Source organism: Trachypithecus francoisi, unplaced genomic scaffold (genome assembly GCF_009764315.1).
Source record: "Trachypithecus francoisi isolate TF-2019V2 unplaced genomic scaffold, Tfra_2.0 Lachesis_group11, whole genome shotgun sequence".
Lineage (NCBI taxonomy): Eukaryota > Metazoa > Chordata > Mammalia > Primates > Cercopithecidae > Trachypithecus > Trachypithecus francoisi.
The window spans coordinates 99,016,044-99,036,000 of record NW_022681456.1 but is presented as its reverse complement, the minus strand read 5'-3'; the positions used below and the strand labels follow the sequence as shown (position 1 = coordinate 99,036,000).

Below are 19,957 nucleotides of genomic sequence, written 5' to 3'. Positions count from 1 at the left end.
AATCTCAGTTGAATTTTGTTTGTTTGTTTTTGTTTTTTGTTTTTTGTTTTGAGACAGAGTCTCGCTCTGTCGCTCAGGCTGGAGTGCGGTGGTGCAATCTCGGCTCACTGCAACCTCCACTTCCTGGGTTCAAGCAGTTCTCATGCCTCAGCGTCCTAAGTAGCTGGGACTACAAGCAAGCACCACCATGGCCAGAATTTTTGTTATTTTAGTAGAGATGAGGTTTCACCACGTTGGCCAGGCTGGTCTTGAACTCCTGAACTGAAGCTATCTGCCAGCCTCAGTTTCCCAAAGTGCTGGGATTACAGGCATGAACCACTGCTCCTGGCCTCAATTGAGTTTTCTAGGCACTAAAAAGCTTTTGTTCATTATAAAAGTCGTACAGAGGCCAGGTGCAGTGGCTCACACCTGTAATCCCAGCACTTTGGGAGGCGGAGGCAGGTGGATCAGGAAGTCAAGAGTTGTAGACCATCCTGGCCAACATGGCAAAACCCTGTCTCTACTAAAAATACAAAAATTAACTGGGCATGGTGCTGTGCACCTGTAGTCTCAGCTACTCGGGAGGCTGAGGCAGGAGAATCGCTGGAACCTGGGAGGTGGAGGTTGCAGTGAGCCGAGATTGCACCACTGCACTCCAACCTGGCAACAGAGTGAGACTCCATCTCAAAAAAAAAAGGTAATACAGAAAGTGACCTTGCATAAACTTAGTTTCTCATTTCTAAACAAAAATAAAATATATCTCAGAGTTTTTACAAGGATTCAAGAGCTTTTGCATGCAAATTGTCTGCAAATAATATATATATAGCACTTTTCATAAGCATTACATATTACCATTATTTCTCATCCATTCTTCTTTCTTCTACATTTTTTCTGCCTCCTCTTCCTTTTTTGTCATTGCCTAAAATTTCAATTAATGAATAGTTTGGGAGAACATGGCCAGGTTTGGAAAAAGAAGAAAGAGAGGTATCTTTTCCTTCCCATAAGGACTAAAAGAGGATGTCTCTGTGCTTTGATCATAACTATGGAGTGTTAATTTGAGGACAATCTAGAATGCTCTGTCAATTTCCTAGTTAACACTTTCAAAATTAAATGTTCTTGCTTTTCTACTGTTAATCATCTGTTCTTATTGAAAGGTCTTTAATGAATATTGACTTTTTTCTCCAAGTTTATAAGATTTTGTGTCTAAAGTGGTTGTCTTAGTCCATTTTCTGTTGCTTATAACAGAATACTTGAAACTGGGTGATTTATAAAGAAAAGGAATTTGTAATTTGCAATTATGGAGGCTGAGAAGTCCAAGGTCATGGCGAGAGCCTTCTTGCTGGTGGGGACTCTGCAGAGTCCCAAAGTGGTGCAGGGCATCACACGGCAAGGGGGCTGGACATGCTAAGTCAGGTCTGTCTTCCTCTTATAAAGCCACCAATTCCACTCCCATCATAATCCATCAGTCCATTAACCCATTAATCCATTAATTCATAAATGGATTTATCTATTCATGAAGGCAGACCCATATGATCCAATCACCTCTTAAAAAGTTCCACCTCTCAATACTGCCACATTGGAGATTAAGCGTCAACATGAATTTTGGAGGGGATACTCAAACCATAGCAGTGGTATCTATTTGAATATATTTACTTTCAAATAGATAGTAGCAGCAGTGTTCTATGATAGCAGTTGTTCAAATAAATGTATTAACCTTTTTTATAAACAGTCTTGGAAAGAGCACACCAAGTTAGCAAAGATAATAACTAAGAGTCTCAAGAGGCATGCGTGTTCCTTATATCATCAACTTCCATTTCTCCTGCCTATTTTTAAGAATATGAGTATAAGGCCGGGTGCGGTGGCTAACCCCTGTAATCCCAGCACTTAGGGAGGCCGAGGTGGGCGGATCACAAGGTCAGGAGTTTGAGACCAGTCTGGCCAATATGGTGAAACCCCATCTCTACCAAAAAAATATAAAAAAGTAGCCAGGTGTAGTGGCGCATGCCTGTAATCCCACCTACTCGGGAGGCTGAGGCGGGAGAATTACTTGAACCCAAGAGGCGGAAGTTACAGTGCGTGGAGATCACGACACTGCACTTCAGTGACACTGCACTTCACTCTGGGTGACAGAGTGAGACTCTGCCTCAAAAAAAAAAAAAGAATATGTGTGTATGGGCCGGGCGCAGTGGCTCACACCTATAATCCCAGCACTTTGGGAGGCCGAGGCAGGTAGATCACAAGGTCAGGAGATGGAGACCATCCTGGCTAACACAGTGAAACCCCATCTCTACTAAGCATACAAAAAAACTAGCCGGGCGTGGTGGCGGGCGCCTGTAGTCTCAGCTACTCAGGAGGCTGAGGCAGGAGAATGGCCTGAACCCGGGAGGTGGAGCTTGCGGTGAGCCGAGATCGCACCACTGCACTCCAGCCTGGGCGACAGAGCGAGACTCCATCTCAAAAAATAAATAAATAAATAAATAAATAAATAAATAAGTATATGAATTGCCCATTTTCAAAACAGGAAAAGAAAAGAAGAAAGCACACATCCCTTTTTTCCTCACTTTTCTTGTTGAAGGAAAGAGACTGAAAAATCATGAACTTACGAAAGATAGAGGAAGAGGTGCCTGAGGAGAAATAGAATATTTAAGTAAGAAGATTAGTACCTATATGTGTCAGAAGAAGAAATGTAGAAATACAGTTTTTTACACAGTGGAAAAGAAAAGTTTCTCTAAACTGTAGACCAACAAACTTGAGCCTTATCCTCGGCAAATTTCTGGAAATGGATGAGTTACAAATGCTCTCCATAGAATGGGGATTGTTAAAAGCCAGCGTGAGTTCATCAAGAATGACTTGAACTGGACTACCCACATTCTCTATCTCATAAGACCAGGGAAATGGTAAAATACTGTGTCTGAACTTGAGCAAGCAACTAACCAGACTTTTTTAAAAAAATATTCTTGAGACAAATGAGAAATCAATTCTAGAGGATAACATAATTGTGTAGACTCATAACTAATTGAATGATATATGCAAAGGGTCCAAATTCATCGACTTATATTTATGAACTATGATCTTCACATAGCGTGACCTTATTATTAATTGCTAATCTTACATAAAGCTATCAAGGTCATGATTCTCACATTTTCTGATTTGAGAGAGAAACAAATGCTAAATGATGGAATAGGATCCAAAATATTCATCAGATAGGAAGAGGTGAAATATTTCACATGTATTTTAAGCATAAAGTTTAAATGGATACGAAACATTGTGCTGGAATTCCAAGCATTGTAAGATGGAGGAAGAATGACTTGATAGCACTATCTGTAAACAAAGCCAGCTCAGTGGAAATAGCAGTGTGATGTGGCTGCCCAAAAATGCCATGAGGTTTCTGCTGTTTTAATAGGACTGGGATGTCTCAGATTAGACAAGACAGTGCCACTGTACTTTTCACCAGGCATGTCTTACCACACATGATTTCCTTTCTTACCACCTCATTTTTAGAAGGATGTGCACAAACTGGAACAAGGTCAGAGAGCAAGAGAAGACTGAGGGAAATTGACATCACATCTTAAAAGGAAGAAATGGGGTTGGGCCTGATGGCTCACACCTATAATCCCAGCACTTTCAGAGGCCGAGGCGGGTAGATCATTTGAGGCCAGGAGTTTGAGACCAGCCTGGCCAACATGGTGAAACCCCATCTCTACTAAACATACAAAAATTAGCCAGGCATGGCAGTGCATGCCTGTAATCCCAGCTACTCTGGAGGCTGAAACACAAGAATCACTTGAACCTGGGAAGCAGAGTTTGCAATGAGCCAAGATCGCGTCACTTCACTCCAGCCTGGGCAACAGAGCGAGACTCCATCTCAAAAAAAAAAAAAGAAAGAAAAGAAAAGAACTTGGATACTTGGCCTGAGGAGAACTCAGAAGACAGAGATAGTTTTCATGGGAATATGTGGAGCACCCGGAGGTGTTTGTGGTCATGAGGGAAAGAGATGTGGTGTAGAAAGTACGATCTCATGAAAAAGTAGGGATGCATTAGTTCTCAAGTCAGGAAAATGAGGAGGTGGGGTCAAGCGATGCTACAGGAGACTGTTTGCCACAAATAGCTGCTGCTGTGCCTGCCCCAGAGCACTTAGGCCCCAAAGAAGCCACCTCTGCAGCCTCACTACTCATCCTGGCTTGGTTTGGTCTCCACAGATGGGTTTTCACCCACATGGTGCTCACCAGTGCCCACTACTGCCATCTGGGCCAGGTGTGAAGCCAAAACATGGAAGTGTTCCCTGTCTCCTACATGAGCTGCTCCTTCCCATCCCAAACTGCCACCAGTGGGCTCCTGGACTCCCTAAGGCATTGACTTTTAGAAAACTGGGTAGTTTGGCTGGGCGCAGTGGCTCACGCCTGTAATCCCAACACTTGGGGAGGTCGAGGCAGGTGGATCACCTGAGGTCAGGAGTTCAAGACCAGCCTGGCCAACATGGCGATACCCTGTCTCTACTAAAATTATAAAATTTAGCCAGGCATGGTGGTGCGTGCCTGTAATCCCAGCCACTCAAGAGGCTGAGGCAGGAGAATCACTTGAACCCGGGAGGCGGAGGTTGCAGAGAGCTGAGATCATGCCATTGCACTCCAGCCTGGGCGACAAGAGCGAAACTCTGTCTCAAAGAAAACGAAAGAAAATTGGTTAGTTTTCTAAATTGCATTGAAAATTTTATAAATAATAGAAGCCCGAGAGAAAACCACACAGCAGAACTTTCTCTCCCTGCCAATGAAATGTATTATTTTCAGCCACCTCTTTTTAAAAACTGAATATTATCTTCATTCGTCTACCCTTCATTTTGCTTTGTGTTTTTGAGAGTATTGGTTGCCTTAAAATCAATATCTCAAATCTCTGGCGAAGTTCCTTCTGTTTCTTTGACTCTATGACCCTGATATTCTCTAGAGGTAGCTGGTGTCAACTTGAGAAGCATCTAGAGGAGTGAATAGAAAAGCAGCCTTAGCATTAAAAAGGCTAAATTTAAATCCTTGTTCTGCCACTTCCAAACTGTGTGACCTTGGGCAAGTTAATACACATAGTGATGTTGGATTAATCAGTGGAGGCTTGTAGAGCACCTACTGTGATGGCAAATTCTGTGTTTGTTTCTGGCAGGAGAGATTATAAAAAGAAGTTAAATAAAAATATATATATCTATGTGAGACTATGATATACTCCCATATTATCAAAAACACTTATTTTCCTCAGTGTAGGAATAGTGCAAGGCTGTTGACCCAGCTGTTTTAGAGGCTGAAGTGGGAGAATCACATGAACCCAGGAGTTCAAGACCAGGCTGGGCAACATAGCAAGACCCTGTCTTAAAACAGATAACAACTGTAAAGTCTATAGGAAAGATTACATCATGTTGATTCAGAAAATAGTTTTCTCTCTTGTTTCTCCCTTTCTTTTCTGTCTTCCCTTCTACATGAGGCTCTTGTTTATGGAGGAATGTCATACAAGGGTACTCTTCTTGTGCATATCAAGACAGACCTATAGATGCTTTGAGCTATAGTATTCCATATTCATCCCTGCCCTTGAGGCATTAGTAATCTCTTGAGCTGGGCACAGTGGTACACACTTGTAGTCCCATCTACTCAGGAGATTGAGGCAGGAGGATTGCTTGAACTCACTGCACTACAGCCTGGGCGACACAGCAAGAGCTTGTCTCTAAAAAAATACGTAATCTCTTGAGTATGCTATGACATTTCTCAAGCCTGTGGCCTTATCATATAAATGTACAGCATTTTCTAATTCCATTCTGATCATTTCAAATAAACACTTTAATTTTATGAAAAAATATCTTGTTACTGTTACTAAAGACCATAGAAAGTTTGTAGTTACAAAGAAGTTACTTGACTAACTCATTTTGTTAGATGTCAGCCTAGATATCACAACCTCCAGGAAGCACTCCCTTATCTCTTAGATTTAGTTATGTTAATTAGATTTAGTTGTGTATGGTTAGAGTCAGTCTAATTTAATTTAATTAACTTCCGCTATGAGGTCCTGTAACACCCTACACTTTCCCTATTATAGGAGGCAATACAGTGATAACTCTGCAAGTTCAACTCAGCCCTTGGACCATACAATCCTGGATTCAAATTGTACCTCTACCTCCTAGTGGAGTTTGTCTTACTTAACCTAAGTTTCCCTTTCCTTATATGTAAAGTGAGATTAATAAAACAGGGTTCTAGAAGAGAATGTATATTAAGTGCCTATACAGTGCCTGACACATCGTAAGCAATAAATACTAGATGCTGTCATCATCACCATCACCATCATCATCACCATCACCATCATGACACTTCATTGTAGTTGCTTTTTAAATATGCTTATCTTCCTCGATGAAGCAGGGAGCACATTTTCTCTGTTCACCTTTTTCCCCCTGCTGTCTAACACAGTTTCTGACACAAAATAGAAGTTTAGTAACTTGACTGTTGAATGGTTTAGACAAACCCTGGTGGCCAAACAGCAATGGCTTTGTGGGTTCTACAATGCCTGCTCCTTAATGCACATAGCTGTCATCTTTTATGCCCCCCAAAGCAACAAGTTCCTTCAGGAGTGGCCTAGTTCATTCAAGAATGAGCCTAGCAGAATAGATCCTAGATGGAGCCAGGGAGATCACTCAGAGCCAGCAGCATCTCAGAGCTACAAGGGACTTCCTCAGCCTCCCAGCCTACCTCCTTCATTTTACAAAGTACATGCTAAGACACATCCGTGGCTCAGCCAGGCTACAATTGACACAGTGGAGGGCTGTAGACCTGGGAACAGGGATTTAGAAGACAATTGACTCAGAGCAGTGTAGCTACATTTTAGTGTAATTTTTTAAGTCTATCACCATTTTATCTATGAAATTTGTTTTTTATTCTTTAAGGATAATATGTAACTAAGTGCTTATAAGTAATAAATGCAAAATAATAATAATTAGCTTGGCTAGGAGCAGTGGCTCACACCTGCAATCCCCATGTTTTGGGAGGCCGAGGCAGGAAGACTGCTTGAGGCCAGGAGTTCAAGATCAGCCTAGGTGAAATAGCGTGACCCTATCTCTACAAAAATTTAAAAAATGAGCAGGGTGTGGTGGTATGTGCCTGTAGTCCCAGCCACTCAAGAGGCTGAGGCAGGAGGATCACTTGAGCCCAGGCATTGGATGCTGAAGTGAGCTATGATAGCCACCTAGGCAACAGCATGACATCCTGTCTCAAAAACTAAATAGGTCGAGTGCAGTGGCTCACACCTGTAATCCCAGCACTCTGGGAGGCCAAGGCGGGTGGATCACCTGAGGTCAGGAGTTAGAGACCAGCCTGGCTAACATGGTGAGACCCCCATCTTACTAAAAACACGAAAAATTAGCTGGGCGTGGTGGTGCATGCTTGGAGGCAGGAGAATTGCATGAACCCAGGCGGTGGAGATTGCAGTGAGCCAAGATTGCGCTATTGCACTCCAGCCTGGGCAACAAGAGCGAAACTCTTGTCTAAAAAAATATATATATATATTAGCCAGAGATGATGTTACTTCTAACGAAGGAAAAAGTGATATTCACTACAAATATGAAGAATGTCTACCACCTCTCTAGCATTTCATTAAGGGAGTACACTGTGGTTCTGATCACCTGCTTTCTGAATTTTATCATAAATTATATTTTGAATGAATAATAATCTGTGACTGTATTGGCAAAAATAGTCAAATATGAGATATTTTTAAAAGATGTAAGCCATTTGAATACTCTAGTTACTCTAATTCTAAGGATCACTATTCCACAGAGGCCACTACTCTGGTTTAGAAGAGTTTCATTATACCTCCCTGGCAATGTAAGACATAAGGAATCCAGAGTGGTTTTTACATCCATTGCATTTACCCAAATACACCATCAGAGGGCAGCACACACCTGGTTAACTTAAAAACTGCCTGTCTGGTGGCCTTATCAAAATAGTTGTCAAATTAGTCTAAGACATTCCTAAATTACCACTCAGATAGGCAGGAAAGCTGTTGGAAAAGACAAAAGGAGCAAAGATTTTTAAAAGACAAAAGAATGCATTCCTTAAGACTCTGAGTTTCTACAAAAGGGAATCTGGAGCTAATCAATGATGCAAAATGGGATAATAGAGTTAAAAAAGCAATTTCCTCAATCTGAGAAAACAGATTTGTTATATTTGAAAGACTTTTACTGTGTATGATCATCTGAACACCAGCTACTAAACAAAAATCAGATCTCCTTGTTCCTGTTAAGATGCGCTAATTAGTAAGATGGCAGCAAAGCCCACCATATAAAAGGGTCCCTTCAGTAATGTTTTCTTGAGTGAACAAAAATCAAGCCTGCCTTATATTGTATTCTGCTTTGCATCACAAACAGTTTTAGTGTATTTCTGGAAAAGCATCAGCTGTTTTTTTGAATTTTAAATTCTGGAATTATATAACTGTATAGGCAGGCTTTTTTATAATAGAATATATTAGCTTTAAAACAGGTGATATTTAAGTAGAAGACTTTAAATGTAAAAATCAGTAGAGCCTCGTTAAGGCTGTAAATCCAGAATTTGTGATAATGTGGATTAAATATTATTTACATAACATATAAGGAGGCTGGGCGCAGTGGCTCACGCCTGTAATCCCGGCACTTTGGGAGGCCGAGGCAGGTGGATCACCTGAGGTCAGGAGTTCGAGACCAGCCTGACCAATATGGTGAAACCCCATCTCTACTAAAAATATAAAATTAGCCAGGCACATGCCTGTAATCTCTGCTCCTCTGGAAGCTGAGGCAGGAGAATCACCTGAACCCAGGAGGCGGAGGTTGCAGTGAGCTGAGATTAAGCCATTGTACTCCAGCTTGAGTAACAAGAGCAAAACTCTGTCTCAAATAAACAAACAAACACATATAAGGACAGGGATTTGCTAAGCAAATACATAGTCTAAGCAATTGGCAAGAGGAAATGCTTCAATTATTTAAGAAGAATTTTTAAGTTTAATTCTAATCTTGTTTGCAAAAGAAATATGATGTATATGCATTTCTAACCAGCTTCTTGCATGATTCTAATATAGTCACCTAGTACCAGTAAACAGACTGCTCTTTGATTTTTTTTAGAACACCAGGCACTACTTTCTTGGAGTAGATGATTAACCCAGCTAAAGCTTGATTTTTACTAGCTAGCACTTTGTTAACCTAGTGTATTATTATATTGTGAGACTTTAAAATGATAAAAACAAAATAAAGTGGAGTTCTTACTCAGGTTAGCGCTCTAGTCCAAGTCACTAACAATTTACTGTGTAATAGACATTCTAAGATTTCTGCCAAAAATTCTACTTTCAATATATAAAATCAGTTTTCAGAAAACTGTAAAGATGATTTCCTTGTTCAATTAAGATTCTACTAATCATAGAAAAGATTATATTGCACACTTTTCTCAAGTTACCTATGGGACTGACAGTATGTCGTGTGTCCTGACAGTAAAGTCAGTTGTCTGAATATGTTCCATTTTGGAGTAACAGATCTAATTGCTAAGCAATTCACCACCACCACATTCAAGTTGAGAACTGGAAGATCTTTCATTATATTAGTAGACCCTTTATTTTTAGATATAACAAAATACCAAAGATAAATGACCACATACGTCCTAATGTACTTGAGAAATCTCGCTACTAATGCTGTGTCACTAATTTTTTAGTACTGTATTTAAGAAAACAAAAAACAAACAAACAAAAAACCTGTCTTTTCTATTGGCATCATTCAAGGAAAAAAAAAAAAGCTGAATCAGGATATTTCTGTGTGAATGCACATTCCTCACTAAATCTCTCAGGCAACTGCTTTAGTCACTGTTACTAACATCTTGCTCTGTCATCTCTTTGTATACATGTCTAATTTATCAGTTTCTTGTAGATTGTCAGCAGCCTGCTGCCTCCGTACCGCCACAGTGCTCACAACTAGCCGGGAGGCAAGACTGCCCGACTGTCAGGTAAATTCAGATGTCCTTTCCCTTCCCACCCAGCTGCATGTCAGATCCATAGACCCCAGCTCCACTTTCCAACACCTGAACTGCCTAGGCATCCTTATATTTTGCTATATTTTATTTCAAGTGTGGGTTACATAGACACACATTGGACACCTGCAGTCCCTGTGTTCCCAGTGGGAATATAAGAGAGCTGGGGTTTATTTTGCTGGCTGCCAGCTGGTAGTCTACAGGCTGCGTTCTGCCCCTTTGTCTGTGTGAATACTTGGATTAGTCCACTGTTTCATTCCTTTCCAAAAAATAAAAGCTGGAATTGTTATGATGTTTGTCCTACTTTTCATTTTCTTTTGTCTTTTGTCTTTAAAATATATTTATTTTCCTATGGAATCCAAGGGACACCAATATACTAATTGACTTGCTGTGATTCCTATACATTATACGTATTAAAACATCACTATATACTCCATGAATATGTACAGTTATTATTTGTCAATTAAAAAAAATAAAATCCCCGCTACTCAGGAGGCTGAGGTAGGAGGATCAATCGCTTGAGCCTGGGAGTTCAAGGCTGCAGCGAGCTATGATCACAACACTGCACACCTGCCTGGTGAGTAAGATCCTGTTGCTAAAAAACAAAACAAAACAAAAACCACAGTAAAATAAAACTTAAAATGTTTAAATAGGCCAGGTGTGATGACTCACACCTGTAATCCTGGCACTTCGGGAGGCTAAGGCAGAGGGATTACCTGAGGTCAGGAGTCTGAGGCCAGCCTGGGCAACATGGTGAAACCCCGTCTCTACTAAAAATACAAAAATTAGCCAGACGTGGTGGCACATGCCTGCAATCCCAGCTACTCGGGAGGCTGAGACAAGAGAATCACTTGAACCCGGGAGGTGGAGGTTGCAGTGAGCTAAGATGGTGCCACTGCACTCCAGCCTAGATGACAGAGAGACAGAGTCCATCTAAAAAAATTAAAAATTAAAAATTAAAGAGATATGTTTCTCAGGCCCACAAACAGGAAGACAGGAAGAATAGAAAGGATTAGATACAAAGGCTGGGTGCAGTGCCTCACGTCTGTAATCTCAGCACTTTGGGAGGCTGAGGCAGGAAGATTGCTTGAGTTCATGGATTTGCAGTTACAGTGAGTAAGATCACATCACTGCACTCCAGTCTGCGTGACAGAGCAAGACCCTGTCGATAGATAGATAGACAGACAGACAACAGCTGTGTAAAAGTGTTTCTGTGTTTCTGTTTTCTGTCCACTCAGTAGCCTTGGTAAAAACTAAATTTGAAAGGTAGAGGAAAACATTGTAGTCAGCATTCAAAAGAAAATATTTGCTGTGACAGTGAACTTTATGTGAGATTACTTGAAAAACTGTAAAAGGAGGTTTGCACAGTCCCTGAACACTAACTGGAAAGTTTGCTGACAATTCCGATTCCAAAGGAAAGCTTTCCGAATCAGTCATGAATTGCCCTCCATCCTGGTGAACCTCCACATAGCATCTCAGCATTCCATCAGGACCTCGCCTCCATCCTGGAATGCTTCGTCTTCAGCCACCTGGCCTCTGATGGTGCCAGACTTTAGTAGTAGTCTGGTTGTGGTTTTCATCGTCTGCTCAGTGTTCTCTCCTTATCACAGCTGTTGCCCTTCTACCAGGGGAAGGCTTCTTTTGAGCAGGGGCAAGCCCAAACACTTTCCATGTGTGTCTGAGGAGGAGATATCAGTAGCAGGCTACACGTGGTCGGGGTCAGAGCCAGGGGAGCTGGGGTGCCACAAGTGTGGAAGCACAGTGGCAGCTGAAGCCCAAGTGTCACATGGTCTCAGAGCCGGTTGTGCAGCCAGTTGTATCAGTGGAACATTGAGTTAGCACAGAAAGGTACATTACTGGCCAGGTGTCGTGGCTAACGCCTGTAATCCCAGCACTTCGGGAGGCTGAGGTGGGAGGAGGGCTTGAACCCAGAACTTCGAGACCAGCCTGGGCAACACAGGGAGACCGCCCCCGCCAACCTCTACAAACATTTTTTTAAAAATTAGCCAGGTGTAATGGCACATGCCTGTAGTCCCAGCTATTTAGGAAGCTGAGGTGGGAGGATCGCTTGAGCTCGTGAGGTCAAGGCTGCAGTGAGCTGTGATTGCAACACTGCACTCCAGCCTGGGTAACAGAGCGAAACCTTGTCTCAAAAAACAAATAAATAAATAAAAAGAAAAATACATTATAAAATAGGTTACTAGCCAGCAGTTTCCAATTGGTGTCTTTTAGTCAATTGTTCCCACCACCTTCAGCAATAGGGCTTTAAGAAATGTTCTTCACGGCCGGGTGCGGTGGCTCACGCCTGTAATCCCAGCACTTTGGGAGGCCGAGGTGGGCGGATCACGAGGTCAAGAGATCAAGACCATCCTGGCCAACATGGTGAAACCCTGTCTCTACTTAGTGGGGCATGGTGGCGTGTACCTATAGTCGAAGCTATTCAAGGAGGCTGAGGCAGAATAATCACTTGAACCCGGGAGGCGGAGGTTGCAGTGAACCAAGATGGTGCCACTGCACTCCAGCCTGGTGACAGAGCGAGACTCTGTCTCAAAAAAAGAAAAAAAAAAGAAAGAAAGAATGATAGTATAATTATAGATTTATCTCAGTTATGTAAGTAACTGAATGTAAATATTCAAACTCGTCTCAATGGGATTCTACATGTGTAGCGGTTAAGAACATAGGCTCTTCACCTACAGTCCATTCTCCACCAAGCACCCCCAGCCCTTACCCAGGGTCTGGGTCAGTGCTGGGCACATGACAGCTGTTCACTGAATATTGATTATACCCAAATGAGTGAATGAGCTCTGGAATCAGGTTGCTTGGGTTGAAATCCCACCTCTAATATCCACTAGTTGTTTAATTTTGGAAAATTTCTTTTGCTGGTTAAGATTCCATTTCTTCACTTGTAAAGTTCAGGTGACAGTAGATATTGGGGGAATTTAGTGAGGCACACTCCTGGCTTGGAGTGTCTGCTCGGGAACTGTTATCAATACTCTTTTAGTATCTTTCCATTCCTCAAGACAAAGATCTGCAATCTCTTAACCTCTCTAATTTGCTTGAAGAAAGCATGGAGCAGGCTGCTGTTTTGTTTGCTTGTTTGTTTCAGATTGGGTCTGGCTAGGTTGCCCAAACTGGACTTGAACCCTGGGCTCAAGCAATCCTCCTGCCTCAGAAGACTACCGCTTTAAGTGTTTCCATTAAGTAGGAAATGGAAAGGCTGGCAGGAGATTTTTTTAACTTTTTTTTTTTTCCACCTTGCTTGTTCTTTGAGAACCAGTTTGACTAAACAATTATGTGGTCTAGTTCCATCTGTTCTGAGATTAATGAATTTAGGTTGCTTACTACTGCCACAGGGATGATTTACTTCAAAGAAAAGCAATTTAATGAATTGCAAATATTTCCAGCTTCTCAAATGTTTCCAGTTTCTATCCACATGTATACAGCCTGGTCTAGAGCCCAGTTCTACTGTTCCCCATCGTGGTCTGCATAAAGAAATGATTAAATGCATATAGATCTGAAAAGACTCCTTTTCAAAGTTGCTGGGATGATGACTGACTCTCTTCCCACCCATACCCACTGCCAAATGGGTCAATGTTAATACTTTCATTGCCCCTTTTACTCCTTCTTGGCAGAAAAATTAACACATAGCCAACATTCAAATTCTTAGTATAAACCAGACAAGGTTTCAGTTCTTTTTTTTTTTTTTTTTTTGAGACAGAGTCTCACTCTGTCACCCAGGCTGGAGTGCAGTGGCGCGATCTCAGCTCACTGCAAGCTCCACCTCCTGAGTTCACGCCATTCTCCTGCCTCAGCTTCCTAAGTAACTGGGACTACAGGCATCCCCCACCACGCCCGGCTAATTTTTTTTGTATTTTTAGTAGAGATGGGGTTTCACCATGTTAGCCAGGATGGTCTCGATCTCCTGACCTCGTGATCTACCCGCCTCGACCTCCCAAAGTGCTGGGATTACAGACATGTAACCTCCCATAAGGGGTGAGCCAGTTATTACACCCATTTTTTTGTTGTTGTTTTTGTTTGGTTTAGTTTTTTGGCTTTTGTTTTTGTTTTTGTTTTGAGACGGAGTCTCCCTCTGTTGCCCAGGCTGGAGTGCAGTGGCGTGACCTTGACTCACAGGAACCTCCACCTCCTGGGTTCAAGCGATTCTCCTGCCTCAGCCTCCCAAGTAGCTGGAATTACAGGTGTGCACCACCACACCCAGCTGAGTTTTGTATTTTTAGTAGAGACAGGGTTTCACCATGTTGGCCAGGCTGCTCTTGAACTCCTGACCTCCAGTGATCTGCCCGCCTCAGCCTCCCAAAGTACTGGGGTTACAAGCATGAGCCACCACCCCTGGCCTTACACCCATTTTTATGTGATGAAATCAAGGTTTGGGAAGGTAAAATGACTTGTTCAAGGTCACATATCCTGAGCACAACTGAGCCCAGCGACTCCTACCTACCACCACAGGTGGCTGCACTGCAGAGGAGAAATCTGTTTCAGTTACCCTGTGAGGAGCAAAGTGAGAGTATGTAAATCACCCACCATGATTCCTTTTCCCTCAAACTGAAAAGGAATATTTGTTTAATGAGAAATAGAAGATGTGCTAAGAATGTTGAGTTATTTCACATCAGGTGTTCTGTTTCTCATTTTGAAAAATGATTTTCAGTGCTGGGCGTGGTGGCTAATGCCTGTAATCCCAGTACTTTGGGAGGCCAAGGTGGGCGGATCACCTGAGGTCAGGAGTTTGAGACCAGCCTTGCCAACATTGTGAAACCCCATCTCTTCTAAAAAGACATAAATTAGCCGGGCATGGTGGCAGGCAACTGTATTCCCAGCTCCTCGGGAGGCTGAGGCAGGAGAATCACTTGGACCAGGGAGGCGGAGGTTGCAGTGAACCAGGCACTCCAACTTGGGTGACAGAGTGAGACTCTATCTTTAAAAAAAAAAAGAATTATTTTGTACTTCCCTCAGTTTATACATATATTCAAACAGCTTTTAAGGTGAATGATTTTTTAATAAAAGAGCATTTTCTCATATTTAATAATGTAGAATTTTTCAGTTGGGCACAGTGACTCACCTCTGTAGTCCCAGCACGTTGGGAGGCCAAAGTGGGAAGATCACTGGAGCCCAGGATTTCCAGACCAGCCTAGGCGACTTGGTGAAACCCTGTCCTTTAAAAAAAAATACAAAAATTAGGCATAGTGGGCTGCATCTGTAGTCCCAGCTAGTCAGGAGGCTGCGGTGGGAGGATCGTTTGAGCCTAGGAGTTCAAGGCAGCAGTGAGCAGAGATTGTGCCACTGTGTTCCAGCTTGGGTGGCAGAAGAGGACCCTGTCTCCAAAGAAAGAAAAAAAGGAGAACATTTCCATGTATACTTTGTACAGGCTGATTCCATTGTAGAGCTAAATTATCAAAACTTTTTATAGATAATAGATATTATAATATGAAAGGAATGCCCAAGGTTTATAGCCTTGGATATAATATTGAAATATATAGAGCTGTTTGGTATTTAACACTTCCCTTCTATCAAGTAGTTTTCCACTTGGGAAAAAAAAAAGAAATTTCCTGAAGAGGTATCCAATTTTATATCTTAGTTAACAGTTTCCTAAACTTGCTGTTTACGACATGATCTACCTATCTACCTAAAGTAAAATCAATGGTAAATGTTGAATAACAAGTGGACTCTTGAAAATATTTAGCAATCACAACTGAAACTGAATTCATTCTATGACTTAAATGATTATAATTTATCAAATATTTGTATCCAAGAAATAGTATCTTAACCTGTAAGCCAAGAATGTGTGTTTTACAGGTTAATTTACACATAATATACACGATGTGATTGCAGCATTTTATGCAAATTCTTTTTTTTTTTTTTTTTTTTTTTGAGACAGAGTCTCGCGCTGTTGCCCAGGCTGGAGTGCAGTGGCCGGATCTCGGCTCACTGCAAGCTCCGCCTCCTGGGTTCACGCCATTCTCCTGCCTCAGTCTCCCGAGTAGCTGGGACTACAGGTGCCCGCCACTTCGCCCGGCTAGTTTTTTTGTATTTTTTAGTAGAGACAGGGTTTCACCGTGTTAGCCAGGATGGCCTCGATCTTCTGACCTCGTGATCCGCCTGTCTCGGCCTCCCAAAGTGCTGGGATTACAGGCTTGAGCCACCGCGCTCGGCCTGCATTTTATGCAAATTAAAAATGTAATACTATAGATAACTCACTTTATATGAGAAATCTATCTAAAGGAGTGAAAAAATGTTCAAATCATCATGAATGATGTAAGGTCAAGATGTGAGGCAAAGTGAGTTGTAACCCATATTTAAGCTATTGTTACACACTTCAGCTGGTCAAGCAGAAATATTTGTCCTCCTTTATCAAAAAAAGTACCAAGGCCAGGCGCAGTGGCTCACGCCTGTAATCCCAACACTTTGGGAGGCCCAGGCGCGCGGATCACAAGGTCAGGAGTTCCAGACTATCCTGGCTAACACAGTGAAACCCCGTCTCTACTAAAAAAAAAAAAAAAAATACAAAAAATTAGCCGGGTGTGGTGGCATGTGCCTGTAGTCCCAGCTACTCGGGAGGCTGAGGCAGGAGAATCGCTTGAACCTGGGAGGTGGAGGTTGCAGTGAGCCCAGATCGCGCCACTGCACTCCAGGCCAGGAGACAGATTGAGACTCTGTCTCAAAAAAAAAACAGTATTGGATTACACAAGGTCTTCAAAAACATATCTTTCTTGGGTGGACATGGTGGCTCATGCCTGTAATCCCAGCACTTTGGGAAGTTGAGGCAGGCTGATCACTTGAGGTTCGAGTTCAAGACCCGCCTGGGCAACATGGTGAAACTCTGTCTCTACTAAAAATACAAAAATTAGCCAGGTGTGGTGGCACAGGCCTGTAATCCCAGCTACTCAGGAGGCTGAGGCACTAGAATTGCTTGAACCCAGGAGGCGGAGGTTGCAGTGAGCTGAGATCGTGCCACTGCACTACAGCCTGGGCGACAAAGTGAGATTCTGCTCAAAAGAAAAGAAAAGAAAAAAACCAACCCCATGTGTTTCTTGTGTAATGTGACCATTCTGCGTTACTTGCCATAAATCACATTGCATAATATGTTTAATTCCCTAAAAAGAAATTAGTTCTGGTGCTGACTTCCACAGCACATATAGTAAAATTGGAATGATACAGAGATTAGTATGACCCCTGCACGAGGATGACACACAAATTAGTGAAGCGTTCCATATTAACATAAAGTAAAAAGAAGAAATAAAACACTTAAAAAAAGAAATTAGCTCTAAGTCATGCATATTTACAGAAATAAACTGTTAGGTCCATGGGAAAGTCTGACCTATAACCTGCTGTTTCCCAGGCCGTCAAACTCTGGAGGGTCAAGCATGAATCTTGCCATACATTATTTTCTGTTTTCCTTTTTAAAGATTTTCTTTTCTGTTTTCGAGACGGAGTTTTGTTATTGTTACCCAGGCTGGAGTGCAATGGCATGATCTCGGCTCACTACAACCTCCACCTCCTGGGTTCAAGGGATTCTCCTGCCTCAGCCTCCCGAGTAGCTGGGATTACAGGCGTGTGTCACCACGCCCAGCTTATTATTATTATTATTTGTATTTTTAGTGGAGACAGGGTTTCTCCATGTTGGTCAGGCTGGTCTTGAACTCCCAACCTCAGGTGATTTGCCTGCCTCGGCCTCCCAAAGTGCTGGGATTACAGGCGAGAGCCACTGCGCCAGGCATAAGATTGTATTAACTTATTTATTTATTTATTTATTTATTTATTTTTTATTTTTGAGACGGAGTCTCACTCTGTCGCCCTCAGGCTGGAGTGCATTGGCGCGATCTCGGCTCCCTGCAAGCTCCGCCTCCTGGGTTGACACCATTCTCAGTAGAGACGGGGTTTCACCGTGTTAGCCAGGATGGTCTCTATCTCCTGACCTCGTGATCCGCCCGCCTGGGCTTCCCAAAGTGCTGGGATTACAGGCGTGAGCCACCGCGCCCAGCCTTATTTTCTAATTTATAAATGAGGCCGGGCACGGTGGCTCGTGTGTAATCCCAGCACTTTGGGAGGCCGAGGTGGGCAGATCACTTGAAGTCAGGAGTTCGAGACCAGCCTGGCCAACATGGTGAAACCTCGTCTCTACTAAAAATATTTAAAAATTAGCCAGACGCGGTGGTGGGCGCCTGTAATCCCAGCTACTTGGGAGGCTAAAGCAGAAGAATTGCTTGAACCCGGGACGGGAAGGTTGCAGTGAGCCAAGATCATGCCACTACACTCCTGCCTGGGGGACAGAGTGAGACTTTATCAAAAAAAATTACAAATGAAACTATGCACTATTTTCTTAGGCTTTTTGTTGAAGCTCCAGTTCTCCCATGTTTACTTACCACATTTTAAAAATAGGTAGGAAAAATAATTATTATCAGTGCTTGTCTTTTTTGTTGTTGTTGTTGTTGAGATGGAGTCTTGCTCTGTCACGCAGGCTGGAGTGCAGTGGCACGATTTCAGCTCACTGCCATTCTCCTGCCTCAGCCTCCCAACTAGCTGGGACTACAGGTGCCTGCCACCAAGCCGGGCTAATTTTTATTGTATTTTTAGTAGAGATGGGGTGTCACCATGTTAGCCAGAATGGTCTCGATCTCCTGACCTCGTGATCTGCCTGTCTCGGCCTCCCAAAGTGCTGGGATTACAGGCGTGAGCCACCGCGCCCGGCAATCGGTGTTTGTCTTAACCAGTACAGAACAGCAAATCTTCTTTTACACTAAACTTACAGCGCTTCAAAAAGTTTGGGAAGTAAAAATAACCTCAAGCCAATCAGATATTTTACATAATTGCGATTTTGTATTAAAATGTAAGAGATATAAAGGATAATTTCAGTACCAAAGATAAAAATTATTTGTTTAATACTAATTTTAATGATTCCAACAATATTAGCTTTAAAAAGCTATGCTTGAATAGTAATAATGAGCCTTGAATCATTCTCTCAAACATCACTTCTGGCAGAAATGAATTATATAGTACTGACTTTCATAGTTTAAGGGGAAAATAAGAGTTTTAGAAAAATACTCATCTTTTCTAATTAAAAAAAAAAAAATCCCATGTTGTGATTCCCCCACTGCTAGTCTCATTTTGTTTCTTTGTTTGAGAGGGAATCTTGCCCTGTTGCGAGGCTATTGGAGTGCAGCTGGAGTGCAGTGACACCATCTTGGTTCACTGCAATCTCTGCCTCCCGGATTCAAGCAATTCTCCTGCCTCAGCCTCCCAAGTATCTGGGACTGCGGGCACACGCCACCATGACCAGCTAATTTTTTTTGGTATTTTTAGCAGAGACAGGGTTTTACCATGTTGGTCAGGATGGTCTCGATCTCTTGACCTCATGATCCGCCCGCCCCGGCCTCCCAAAGTGCTGGGATTACAGGTGTGAGCCACTGTGCCCGGCCGCTAATCACATTTTAAAAGGCCCAAACCCAAATGTGTTTTGTCATTTTATACTAGGAAACTCAAATGATTTTGCTTCTTTATTCTTCAAGATTATTCATCCAGACACTGATAGGCCTGAGCACAGGTTCATTCAAACTAGAGGCTATCATAGGCGGTCATTTGGAAAGCTACTATATACCTAACATGTGAAATGTTAGGCTGGGCTCAGTGGCTCATGCCTGTAATCCCAACACTTTGGGAGGCCGAGGCAGGTGGATCACTTGAGGTCAGGAGTTTGAGACCAGTCTGGCCAATATGGCAAAACCTCGTCACTACTAAAAATACAAAAATTGGCCGGGCATGGTGGTGCGTGCCTGAAATCCCAGCTGCTTGGGAGGCTGAGGCAGGAGAATCGCTTGAACCTGGGAGGCGGAGGCTGCAGTGAGCTGCTTGGGCAAAAGAGTGAGACTCCATCTTAAAAAAAAAAAAAAAAAAAGTGAAATCTAAAACTCTTCTGTATTTTTTATACCTCCAAGCCCAAGTAGGAATCCTTAGAGCAAATTAGACTT

At 42.5% G+C, this 19,957-nt stretch overlaps 1 protein-coding gene and 1 non-coding gene across 6 annotated transcripts in view; both read left to right on the top strand.

The window, feature by feature from the left end:
* Window positions 1–19,957, top strand: part of BICD1 (BICD cargo adaptor 1) — a 285,326-nt gene that overhangs the window by 246,675 nt on the left and 18,694 nt on the right. For 3 of the 5 annotated variants that reach the window (XR_004439970.1, XM_033222472.1, XM_033222475.1), the window contains one exon: window positions 9,878–9,953. The exons of the other annotated variants lie outside the window; for them this stretch is intronic. Coding sequence is in view for 2 of the 3 variants with exons in the window: in XM_033222472.1 (XP_033078363.1) it covers window positions 9,878–9,953 (76 nt within the window). In the remaining variant the exon portion in view is untranslated. The remainder of the gene's footprint in view (window positions 1–9,877; window positions 9,954–19,957) is intronic. 5 annotated transcript variants of the gene reach the window in all.
* On the top strand, window positions 17,107–17,210 carry LOC117091146. Its single transcript, XR_004440267.1, has one exon. It is a non-coding gene; the product is annotated as a U6 spliceosomal RNA (small nuclear RNA).